The following is a 13,743-nucleotide window of genomic DNA, read 5'->3' as shown; positions in this document are numbered from 1 at the left end:
CAATAGTAAGTCACATGGGCCAGAAAACTGCTGCTGCACTGCTCTCTATGGGTTGAAAGGTCTGGCCACACCCCTATCAGTGATGCCAATCAGGTATTTTGCCATTGACAGATGATGTCAAACACCTGCTTTGAGTTTTCTGCACTGTGTGATTTAGTGTTGATGTACTTTTCATGAAACTTCAAAATGGTCACAGTTCATCAGCGACTTGAACTCACAACCTTGTGGTCCAAAGACCTGAGCTTTACCAGTCTGCCAACTTCCACTTTGGTGTGTTTCACAGTGGGGAAACAAATCAAAGTGACAAGTCATTGGTTATAGGTGATAGTCCAAACCATATTGAAAGCCTCAGAAAGGATACTAGACAGTGTGCAGTAGACGTCTCTCTCTCTGGGGCCCTAACTGCTAGCATACATGCTGGCATGGTGTGCACGTATGCTAGCAGTTGGCAAGGCATGCTAGCACAGTATACAGTATCTATATAGAACCTTAGAGGGTTCCAAATATGTACCAAGTCATAGAACCCGAAAAGGTTCTTTATGGAACCATTTCTTCTAAGAGTGTAGGGAATTCACAACACCATGCCATTGTTTTGACATTTGTTGCGCCCCCTATTTATCGATTTTAATGAAAATTTGCAGACATGGTTCACTATCCTTACGCAACAGATCTGCCAAGTGGCGTGACGATTGTACAAACGGTTGATGACTTATGACCAATTGGGTGCTAACGGACTAACTTTCTCAAGTTTGATGGTTGACAGCGGCCATGCCGTTTATCCGATCTGGCAAGTTTTTAGACCGTTTGTGTATCTCAAGCTCCTTATACTGTCTGACAACTTTGGTGTTGATAGAACAACAACTGAAAAAGCCTTCGGGAAAAAACTGTTTTGCATAAAACGCAAAATGGCGGCAATTCAGTATGGCAGACATGGGTGGTCCCAGTGGCAAAGTTGTAGAGCACGTTCAGCTGCATATGTGTATTTGTGTCAGTTGGACCTAAGGTGTGGGAGTTATGGCCTTTTTAGTGTGACTTCTTGTTATAGCGCCACCATCTGGTCGACATGCCTGAGTAGTGGGGGGCCATAGGAACCCACCTGCCAAATGTGGTTGGTCTGGGATTTACGTTTTCTGAGCTGCACATACTTTTAGCGGGGAAAAATAATAATAAGAATCCTTACAAATACAATAGGGTTCCAGCACCTTCAGTGCTTGGACCCCTAATAAATGGAACAACTAATAACATGACACTGACTGCTCGCCGCCTCTAAGTCTCTCCCTCCATCTCTCCTCCGCCCCTCGTATTCTGTCCATCAAGCAGCAGTAGGGCCATTAGGAAGTTCCCATTCAACATTTATAAATGCCATCCTTGGAAATATCAGAGCAACATAACAGCTAGCAGACAGCCCTCTGTCTCTCTCTCACACACACACACACACACACACACACACACACACACACACACCTGCAGGACAGTCATTTAATTATTAATTCAGATATTAAGATGCTTTCTCTCTTTCTTTCTTCACTCTATTCATACTTTCATCCTCTTGTTCACTCCCTCTTTTCCACCTTCTGTCACAAGCTGGCCAGTATAATTTCAAGTAAAAGCAGTGACAATTTTGTCTATTTCTCTCAAATTAAAGTTTCTCTGATTGTGTAGCATGGCCTGATATACCAATATCACACTGAAAAAGAAACAGTAAACTTAAATCATACTTAAGGGCAAGTTATACTTCTGTGTCTTCTGTGTCTACGACGAGCCTATGTATGGGAAAGTCTCGCATGTGCATTTCAACAATGGGGAGTCTTGAGTCTTTTGTTTTATTGCCAGACCTGTTAGGTCTGGCAATAAAACAAAAAACAAAAATTATAGCTACTAGCACCAATATGGCCTTAGGTTTTGCGATGATATGCAAATTATTCCACATTTGTCCAGAGTTCACCAAAATTTCAGTTTTGCAGATAAAATTCTGAAACAATTCACACTTCATCCAGGCGTTGATAAAGTTGAAATGTCTGTGTAGCTACAATAAGACAATTATAGTCACTGTGGGCTAATTTTTTGTAACTTTATAGAATTTATAGAGATGAGACTCTGCAGGTTATTCAAAAGCGGGTAAAATTCCTCTCATATGGGCCTACATCCTCAGAAAACTGCACACCTGTAGCACATATGGCTAATTTTCTTTATGCATTTTTGAATTTTTAAACTTTGGCCCACTGCTATAGTGCCACCATCAGGAAGATTGGCCACATATTACAGTATGCATGGTTTTGGACCAGCCTGGACTGCTCTGCAAAGTTTTGTGCATTTTCATGTATGGGAGGAAAGTTTTTGTCAGAAGAAATAAAGAAAGAATGTGATGAAGAAAACAAACAATAGGCTGCCTGGCTGCATGTAGGGCAAACAATGCTCATGTGTGCAGACACACACACGCACACAGACACACACACACACACACACACACATACAGGTTAAGAGTGTCCTTTCTCTTGCCAACATGCCTATCTACATGCTTTCTAAAGAATGAAGAGAGAGATGGAGCGATGGAGGAAGAATGAAAGAGAAGGGGGAGAGAGGGAGAGAGGGATAAAGAATGCACAGATGAGATTTCAGCAGCTCTAAATCTCTGTTTCCCCCACTTCACTGTAACAAGCTACTAATTAAAACAGCTTAGAGAGAGAGGGAGGGAGAGAAAGAGTTAGAGATGATTGCCTCCTGCATAATCCCATAATTACCACAGTCATAAAAAAGCAGTCACACTGTCAGTCTAATGAAGAGATGTGTTCACAATTACTCTCAGAAAAGCTCTGCTGAAACTCAGCAAAATCAAAAGATTTTTCTACACCTTGAGTTGTGCTTACACATTAACAAACCCACAATCAACACATATCCAAATGTTTCTTTCAACCGATCCTGGCACCTTATCAAATTTTGACTAATGACTGTGCTGACAGCTAACTAACAAAATTGGTATTTTGCAACACATACACAGTGGCGGTTCCCCTATATTCATTAATTAGTGAAACTGTCCCAACTTCTAGAAAAATGTAAAGACAATGAAAATTCATTGTTAATCCGAAAACAAAAGAACAAATAAACAAAAGATCATTACTATAGAATTAATCCATATATTATGATATCAAAATGTAAATAAGACCCATTTTAAACTGTTTGAGCTACTGGAACTGATATTGACAGTATTATTAACAGTCAATCATGAGTTTAAAATTGAATGTTTTGAGGCTGCAAAGTTTTTCTTTATATACGTTTGATGTCGAGTCCCCCGGGGCAACTCGGGCTCTTGAGATGACGGCTCTCCACACATCCCAGTCCAGCATGCCAGAGCGCAGCTCATCAGCGCTGGCGTAGCCAGTGTCCTTCTTCAGCACGTCCACGCATGTTATCCTCCTAGCACCACGTGTGGCTTTACCATGCATGGGTTCCCAGAGGACAAGTTTTGAAGTGATGAGGTCAGGCCGCTATGGCCGGCGAGCCTCAGTCTCCTATATACCTATACACGATATACCTATCTCCTATATACGTTTAGTTTGTAAACATTGGATACAACAGACCTGCATCTTAAGTTATGAAAGTCACTGGAATGGAAGTATCAAAACTTTTTTGTGTACAATTTAAAATCTAACTCTATTTGAATATACCTCAGATTTACATATCCAAATGAATTCCATATTGTCATTTTAAGTTGCATTTATCTATAATGACGAGTATTCAAACACCAACAACAAAAGTTTTCATTAATGAAGTTACTTAGAGAGGATCTTAGCATAAACAATGTGTGATTGTTGCAACTCTTTCACCTGCCACTGATGGTGATCTCACTGATGGCGTAGTATCTGTGTCGGTGGTTCACCCCTGCTGCTCTGGTGTGGTATTGTCCGCTCAGATGGATCCTGACCTGGGTGGCCTGTACCAGCCTCTGCAGGACAGGGGTGCTGTAGAAGTCGTTGTAGCCCGGCCTTAGGTTCGGCTCTGGGGTCAGCAGGCTGAATGTGATGTTACCTCCTGAGTAGGGCACCTCACTGGAATATGGCCACAAACACACACAAGCAATTAAGCAAGAACATGAAAACAAGCACATAATAAACCAATTTGTAGATTATGAAGAACATTTGAAGTGTTTGTGTTTGACTTGGGTTAGCATGTTGAGGTGCATCAGGAGGGCACATGAGAAAGCAGCTGTCGCACTGATTTTCAAACTGACAAGGGACTATTGCATTATTCACACACACACACACACACACACACACACACATCTTACCTCTCATCCTGCCTTACTTTTTTATTTCTAATATATCTAACACCCTTGTCTTCTCTCTCTTATTTTGGCAAACACTGACATGGCTTTTTGTCTTTTTTCCGGGTTTTTGTTGCGTAAATACTTGTCAAACCTCAACTTAGCAGTATTACCTGTCAGCAGCCAAACATGTACTAGGGTTGCCCTATTATATATTTAGCCTGGTCTTTCTCTATGTCCCTGCTGTAGTAATATCTTTAGATGGAATTAGTCTGGCACAGCAAAGAATCCAGCATTACTGAGCACACTGCACATTAAAAGTGCCATGACCAAGACAAAAACTGTAGAGATTCTCTCTTCAACTCTATATGCCCCTTCTTTGTACTTTCTTTCTTCCTTTCTTTCTCTGGAATGCATCTTTCCCCTATTCTTTGACTTCAGGTAATGCCGAGAGACTTATTCAGGCCACTTCTCTGTGTGTTTGTGTCTGACTGTCTGGCTTTTGGCATGCTATATACATACAATGCACACAACTGAGATGCTTTTGCATACATGCAGTGTGTCTGTAAGTCTGTTTTGCTTTTAGTGTACGGTGTGCATGCTGCATGTGTCTGTAGTGTTTTTGGTTATGTTCATAGAGTGTTTAAATATTAAGAGATCTGGTACTAAAAAACACACTTACCTTGCTTGAAACACACTTACCTGAGGACAGTCCCCAACACACACACAGACACACACACACATACACACTCACACACACACACACATACAAACACTACATAGCACAACACAGGAGCTGGGTCACAGCAGATTTGTCCTGGATAAGTTAAGTTTGACAGTACTATCAGAAGAGAAATATAACACACGCAAACAAACTAATGAATAAAACAAACAAACAAGAACCCACAATATTGCTTCCGCATTTTAACTATTTCTGGCAGCACTGCTCTTTCATAAACAAGCCAAAGTGTTTAGCAGAAGTGCTTGCCCCAGAATTGAATAGGTGGACTTGACCAACCCCCCCTTTAATGGGCTGCCATCCTGCCAAAAGATTTTCCATTTATATTCCATGCAACAGAGAACTTGAGTGTCACATGGTTTCAGTGCTGTTTTATTCTTCAGCCTGCCAAGAAAAAACAAAAACTCTGGAGTAAACACCAATTGCCAATATTGATTTCCAACCTCCCCAGACATTTTTTATTTTCCTTGTATAGAGCCAGTAAGAATAAACGATTGCTCTACTGAGTAGGGGAGACACAGGAGAAGAGGCTCTAGTGGGGTTCGATCCCAGGCCAGCAGGGCTACTCATTGTTTTCTTCCAAATGTTTTCCTAGCTGGTTTTGAAAGACCCCTGAAGCAGCATTTACAGTATTCCACATGAAACCAAAACAACTCTGAAACCAATACCAATGAAATCCCTTTCAGGCAGGGTGACGGCTGTGTTAGGTTGGCTTGCCCATCCTGACTATCAGGTGGAAGGGGAAAAAATGGCTGTAAAACTGAGTGTTTAGTCCACTGGGTCAGTATCCAGACACCAAGGATGTGACTTTTTAGTTTTCAAGGACTTCAGGGTCTTTGGACACACAACTCTGATGCATGAAATATAACTATTATCCTGCTTTTTGTGTTGCACATCCCTGAGACACAAAAATATGAAAAATGGTACCTGTCCTCAAGACCAACCCTCTGTACTTAAGACCTTTTGCCCTACAGCACCTTACAGCTCTGAGAATGTAGGTCTCCAACGCACATAATTCCTTTCATTTATCATATTTTATTCAGTGCAAGGGTCAAAGCCACAGGGCCCTGTCAATAGTAACAAATATTCATATTTATCTAGAATGGTCAAGTATGAAAGAAAAATACTAAATGCTAGAAATGCTAAATGTTGTTTTTGTCCATGCACCATGTCTGTCTGTATGTACTGTCAAACTATCCATGGTGTCTGCTCCAATGCCACCAAGACATTCTTGTATTTGTATTTGACTTATAAAGGGATTCTGATTTTGACTTGGCGAAAAAAATAAATGGGACATTTAGTGTTTCTTAGGGTTAGGGTTAGGTCTGTAAGATGTTTGGTTTTCCATGCTGTTACGCACAACTGGAACATGAAAAAAAAAACCTCACTCATAATTGTTACCAATCTATATATTCCCAATTCATTCAAAATGTTAACCATTTTTCACAGCTTTTATCCAAATTGACTTTGTTCCAGCTGTCACTTCCCTAGCCCCGTTGCTGGTAACGTTGCTCATCTCTGTTGCCTCACTAAGTTAACTACCTGCTTATCTTTACATGTAGACAAGGTTTAAAAGAGGCATTAATGGCACTCCTAGGGCAGAATTGTAATTGAATGGTTGAAATGACTAAGCTTAGTTTATCTTGCCAGACACTACAGCAGCTTCAGAGGTGGCAATGTCTCTTGCAAGATAAAATAAATCTTGCAAGATAAAATAAAGTGCTCTTTTCTTTTCATCATATACCTAATCATCATAAAACTAATGTGACACGAGGTGTTATTATATTTCTAATGTGAGGCCCAATTGCTCGTGTGCCAATTTAACTGACACATGCAACTGTGCCAGGAAAGGTTGTAGGAGGCATCTTTTGTCAATCAAGTGAAAAATGTGCAATGACTACATAGCCTGTGATCTATCCATACCTGTTCTATCAAGTGCCAACATGGGCCTTGATACAGGTAAGTATGCCAAGATTTTGTGTGTGTGTGCGTGTGTGTGTGTGACTATGATCCGAGTCCAGTTCTCTATCTGGTGCCAATCCAGTGCCTGTTACTGGTAGCTGTGCCAAGCCCACGCTGTAGGTGGTTAGCTTTATCAATCTAGTCACTGTGAGAGTGCCAGGATAGTGTGCGCCTATACGTGTGTATGTATGTGTGTGTGTGTGCAGTGAGTGTGTCTGTGTGTTTAGGATTTCCTTTGACTGATCTTCTGTGTGCATGTGTGTGTAAAATACACTTGCCTAAGTGTGTGCATACATCCATACATGTTTTGGAATGGATTTTTGGTGTGTGTACATGTTTGTGTGTGTGTGTGTGTGTGTGTGTGTGTACGTTCTCCTTTATTCAATCTTGCCAACATGTTTCCCTGTAATCTCGTCTTCATAGAAGAGGCCATGACCAGCCAATAGAGTCACAGCTAGACCATGTGCTTCCTGCTCTGGGGAGAATTCTGTTCTCTGATTGGCTAAGATCAAACATTTCCTGATATACTAGAACAGTGTGTGTATATGTTTGTGTGCGTGTGTGTCCCAGTCGCAGAGAGAAAGAGAGTGAGAGAGACAGAGAGAGTGACAGAAAGAGAAAGAGAGAAAAAAGACAGAGTGAGGGGTGAGGGTCTTTATAAAGCAATCCTGTTCAGTCAGTCTCAGTGGGAAAATAAAGCCAGGACCACAGCCAGCACACGCGCACACACACACACACACACACACACACACACACGCACACACGCACACACGCACACACGCATACATACACACACATAGAGTACATACACACACACACACACACACACACACACACACATACACAGAGAAGTGCTCAGAGCTGGTATCTCAAAAGTCCCCTTTCATATCAAATTTGTCTCTCACTCCCTCCTTTCTCTCTCAGATTCCAGATTAGAGCAGCAACTGTGGTTGAATGTGTGACGTGTGTGTGTGTGTGTGTGTGTGTGTGTGTGTGTGTGTGTGTGGAGGGGAGGGGGGGATGTTCCACAGATTTGAGAGAATGGCAAGACTCTTTGAGAGCTACTATCAAGACCAGGAAAGAAGGGAAGAGAGAGACAGATCTCTACATGCACACTTCACAGAAGAGAGAAAGAAGGTCGAGTCTCGAGTTGAGAGACTCCCACACACACACATTATTTTTTTTAGAGGGGGAGTTTATTTCTATTTTATTTTCTAATTCAGGTTCCTTTTAGATTAGTGTGTTTTTATCGTTAGCTTTTCAAAGCGCTCAAGTTTTAGTTTAGTTTCAGCTTTTCCACATATGCTAGTTTGTTTTTGTTTTAGACATTTTTAGAGATCTCATGGCTGTGGTTTAATCACGGTCACTGGAGGACAATCATTTTGAGCATTATTATTTTATTATTAAGTTAAGTTGTGGAACCAGAAAACATAGTTTCATTTTTATTCTTATTTTTTCCTTTTTTTTTTTAATCTTCAATTTACGATAATACCCTTCACACACACCCACACCCACACACACAAACTCCGTACCAACCTAGGCAGTTGCAGACAGTTGACTGAGTCTGGTCTTAGTAAAACCCCATTGTTCTGCAGTCCAAACACACTGCAGTCTCTGGCCATATACTGCCAGTCCAGCCAGGGCTGCTCTGTGCCGGTACTGGTCTCTGGTTCTGTGGTGTTACGACTCCGTCTCTGGATCAGAACCGACTCCGGCAACAGGCCGCCAAACTGGACTATAACATAGAACACCTGGAAGAGAGAGGGGTACAGTTAGAATGATCAGATTCAAATTCATGTATGGATGTTTTTCCTTGAATTAGTTCAAATAAGTTTAAAAAAATAAGTAAATGAAAGAAGTAAAAATGAAATCTGAATCAGAACACTCAGATGAAGAATAACAATAACAGAACAACCAGAAGCAAAAGGCGAAGAATTAGAATGAGAAAAAAAATAATCAGAACAATGAGAATTAGGATCAGTCACGTTATTTTTGTTGTTCACCTCCAAAGAAAAAGAGAAGTGGGAAGTAAATGAGGAAGAAGGGCAGGAAAGGGGGAGGGAGAAAGAGACATGAGGAGTTGTAATCTTAGTGCCTAACTGTAATTTTAATGCATCATAATGCATAAACCTGTTATCCAGATATTTTTTTAATACCCAAATGTTGACTGTTTCCCTTTTTTTTTTTTATGACGTGATGTATTCCTGTTGTTATTGTCAAAGTTAATGTGTATTGTAAATTGTCGACTTGCATTTATATTGTTAATTTGCATTGTTTTGTCGGTTATTGTGTATTGTGCAGCATATGTAAGTATTTAATTGTATTAATTATAAGCTGCCAAGGGACCCAAGATGAAAATTAGCTTAAGATAAATCTGATACAATACCTCAAGTGACAACATTTATGTTTAATATCGTACACAGTCCCTCAGAAATAAATAGATAAAAAAAAAAAAACTGTTAAACAAGATACAGAGAGAGAGGGGTGGGAATGACATGTCAAAACCAGCAAGTATTACACTTTAGTAATGCTGCGTCCATGGATTACATTACCTCATTCTAATTTATCTGATCCTCTGAACAGGGCTCATCCTAAAAACTGATGCACTGTGTATTTTCTTCCACCTGTCACAATATCAACTGAGATGTGTAGCGGGAGAAGAAAGAAGGAGTTCATTTCCAAAACGCAATATGTCCGTACTGGAAATAATTAGCTGAAATGTATCATTCAGTATCTCTAAAATCAATTTAAAATAAAATGTTCCACTATCCCTTAAAAAGTAGCATAAATTATGTTTATTTATGTAATCAATGATTACACAAATAAAGATCATGCTTCTTTCTCTTGCTTTACTTGTAAAGGACGCTTAATTATCGGTTAAGTGAGCAGAAGGGTACTTTTCATTAGAAATGCATGGGTGCAACTTAAAATTATGATTAAGGATTTTAGTTGAACAGGGGCACACAGAACACCTCCCCTTATACACATACACGCGCGCACACACACACGGTTTATGTGTGTGAGCTTCTCTGTGTGTGGTGTGTGTGTGTGTGTGTGTGGTGTGTGTGGTTTGTGTGTGTTATGTGTTATCTGCCCCACTACAGTCTGGGCTGGGACACTGGGGCACACAGCAGGGAGCGCATTAAGCTACCACTACTGCGCACACACACTAACACACATACACAAACTTCAGAAAGATGTTGTGTGTTCTTTTATCTGGGGACTTGAGTTGAGAGACCAAGTCAGGACAGCTCCCAAAATCCAGCCCACACTCACATACACACTTCAGAGAGAAGAGGGATGAGTCTTTTGACAGCCCCAGTGTGGACAACCCCCAAATCCAGCAATCTCTCTCTCTCTCTCTCTCTCTCTCTCTCTCTCTCTCTCTCTCTCTCTCTTCTCTCTCTCTCTCACTGCAGTACTTAGAAAGGGGATGAAACTACTGTCCACTGCACACACAGGTGCAGGCAGGCAGATATTGTACTGTGTGTGTTCTGTAGCATTTCTACAGTATCTTCTATAATATAGGCATTTAGCTAACAGTCTTACCCATGGTGAATTACAATGAATGAGCAGGTTAAGGGGTTAAGAGTCTTGCTCAAGGACACTTCAACGGGCACATGGCTGTTGTGGGGATTAAACCTAAGACTTTACAGTTATGGGACGGGATCTTTAACCACCAGCCCACCCTACCGCCTGATGGCAGATGTGTTTTTCAGGATGATAATGTCCCTATCCATAGGGCACAAGTGAATGGTTAAATGGGTCAATGACATCCTAGAGGCCATTGCCATCTCAGTCACCAGATCTCCAACCATTAGAAAATTATAGTAGATCCTGGAGTATCCTTTACTACCAACTACCATCAACAAATAAGCCAAATAAGGCACAATCTTGAGAATGGTGTTGCATCGCCTCCAACAGAGCTCAACATATGTTGCAGTGCCTCATGGAGGGCCAAAACCCGATTAAGACACTTCACTTTCCTGTTTCCTTTATTGTGGAATATGTATGTGTGTGTGTGTGTGTGTGTGTGTCAGCTTGACTGCATGTGTGATATTAGATGTGTTACCTGGTATTGTCCATTAGCCAAATCCACAGTAATAGTAATTCCTTCATCCATGTCCTGTATAGCCATAGTCCTAGACAGCCAGGCCGTGCCCATGTCCTGGTCATTGATATAACTAAGTGGATGGGCGTTAAGGTTCAGCCTTAGCACTCTGTCATTGGTGGTATCCTCAACAGCGTTGGGGATGCAGTATCTGTTAACAGGGACAATTAGAGTTTTTTTTAAGGTCAGTTGGAAGTATATTAAACAGTTTCTGAAAAGAAAATCAGTGTTCAGCAGAAGGCTTGTGCCTTCCATTTTTGCAATTTCTGACCACTGACACTGTCTCTCATGTACATAACCATTTCATGATCTAGGAACAGGGTTTAGTTTTGGAAATACATTGTGAAATCACAAAAAATGCAGGGTTTTCATAAGCTAAATGAACCAGTGTTTCTCAATTCCTTTTTTAAAGATTCTGCAAAGGACACTGGTGGAGATAAATTTGACTATTTTATTGTAAATATTCAGTCCATTCTCTTATTTGTGAAAATGATTGTGATGCTGTACCTCTCAACCAGGGGGTGCACTCTGGGGTGGCTGGGAGGACAGCGACACTCTGACTGGACATGGAGGTGAGGCAGGACCCCTGAGTACAACTCCACTATTTCCCTGTTGGGACAAGAAACATTAGACTATACTGTATAAGACTACAATATGACACCAAACAGTAGAATAAAATAGAATACAAAGTAGACCGGGATGGGGGAAGGACCCCCCAAAACACCTCACTATCTGTCTGTTAGACAAAGATTCGGATGGAGTTAAGTTGAATATTACAGGAATTCCATGATTTTCACTCACCATATTGCTTGGTTTTGTTTTATATTAAAATGTAAAATAAAAATCAGTTGTCCTGAAAAAATACAAGGATTGCCAAAAATTACACATCAAAGAGCAAAGAAATGAGATTACATGCTTGACAAGTGCTAGGATTAGACTGTTTAAAACATTACAGTATTGCATCAAAAGTAAAATGTGACTCTTGTCATTCTTGATGATTGTGAGGATGAACCACAGTGACAGTGAAAAAAAGCAAGCCCTTGTCATATTTGTGGGGAACTTCAACTTTGAGGCAAAATCTTACAATCGCAAAATCGCCTATTTCTGGAGGGAACCTTTACTGAACACTCAGTGCAAAGTGGAAAATCAAAGACATAATGTGAAAACTCAATCTATCATTCTCTTTCTCCCCCATCTTGATGACACAAAACTGTAAGCTCCAAGTCCACACCGCATGCTGTACAGCACCAGTGAGCAAAACACTAATTGCCTTGTATTGGATTCCCAGGAAAATCCTCTGGAAGCAGTATGGATCCTGAGATGCAATGATTAGCCTTCTCCTGCCTCCCTCCATCCACCCGTCCCTTTATTACTCCTTACTGCCCTCCCTCCCTCGGTGCCTTAATCTATACAATATCTCTCTGTCTATCCTTCCTCATCTCCCTCCCTGCCTTTATTCAATCAGTGTATTTCTACCAATACTCATCCTTTCTCTACATCAACCAGCCTTCCCTCCTCCTTCCTTCCTTCCTTTCATCCCATCCTTCACTTCCCTTCCTTTGCTCCCTCTATCATTCCTCCTTCCTTCTCTCCCCATCCTCTCCCATCCATCCTTACCTTTCTCTCTCCCACCATTACCACCTCCTTCTGTCCAACTCACCTGTTGGTCAGTGTGGCAGGATAAAATCTAAAGTCCTGCATCCGTCCAATGAACTGATTAGACCCTGGAGAGAGGAGAGGAGAGGAGAGGAGAGGAGAAGAGAGGAGAGGAGAGGAGAGGAGAGGAGAGGAGAGGAGAGGAGAGGAGAGGAGAGGAGAGGAGAGAGATGTTAATGGGTTTGTATTGAAGGTAGTGAGTGAGTGGGATTCACAGTAAGTAGTAGATTACCTTATCAGTTTCTTGATACCAACCAGAGAGTGGCAGGGTTAACAGGGGCTTACTCATTAGCGTGGTTAGATGACAGGGCCAAACAGGGCTAGCAAAGGCTAACCAGGGCTAGCCAGGTATTACTCATTAAGAGTTTCTTACTCTGTTTTTTCACCTTAATTGCTTCTTTACTGAAGATGGCCCTACATTCAAAATCACTGTTTCGTTTTGGAATAATTCAAATCTTTTCTCCAAGTTTTCAACAGAAACAGGGATGGGAGGGACGTAACAACAGGGATGTGATCAGGAACACATAGCAGGAAAACATGAATCTACACTTAGGAATTAATGGGAGTTGCGTGTCCAAAAAGCAGAGCAAAAAGAGAGAATTATGATAAAGCTGGCTAGCTGGCTGGTGCTGAGAAGAAACGATTTGCAAGGAGTCCAGTGCAAAGATGTTGGACCAGACATGCCAAATATACCAAGCACCCAGAGATGCCAAAGCCTCTCTATCAAGCATACATACAGTATACTGGAGGATCTCAAAACTATGGGCACAACACCCAGACACATAAAGGAATATTGGACCGCACATAAGAGACACCCTCAAACACACAAACGGACACAGGCAACCCCCCAAAACATCCCCACACACAAACATACATACGTAACAATGTTGGACCAAACATGAGAGACTCTCAGACACACAGACAATGGTGTTGGCCCAGACAGAGCCAGAGTCTTTTGTGTCCAACAAACTTCTGTCTAGTTTGACAACAACTCTTAGAAGACGGATAACGTCT

General features: G+C 41.3%; 1 protein-coding gene across 1 annotated transcript in view; it reads right to left on the bottom strand.

Moving 5' to 3' along the window:
- Window positions 1-13,743, bottom strand: part of LOC139638224 (usherin-like) — a 246,823-nt gene that overhangs the window by 204,884 nt on the left and 28,196 nt on the right. The window contains 5 exon segments of the mRNA XM_071512286.1: window positions 3,825-4,046; window positions 8,499-8,713; window positions 11,035-11,224; window positions 11,581-11,682; window positions 12,734-12,797. Coding sequence (XP_071368387.1) covers window positions 3,825-4,046; window positions 8,499-8,713; window positions 11,035-11,224; window positions 11,581-11,682; window positions 12,734-12,797 — 793 coding nt within the window.

This window comes from Centroberyx affinis, unplaced genomic scaffold (genome assembly GCF_046629955.1).
Source record: "Centroberyx affinis isolate AG114_WGS23_722 - 3 ecotype Tasmania unplaced genomic scaffold, CSIRO-AGI_Caff_v1 ptg006213l_1, whole genome shotgun sequence".
NCBI classification, from domain to species: domain Eukaryota; kingdom Metazoa; phylum Chordata; class Actinopteri; order Beryciformes; family Berycidae; genus Centroberyx; species Centroberyx affinis.
Note: the sequence above shows the minus strand (reverse complement) of the source record. Positions and strands in the feature narration are given on the sequence as shown.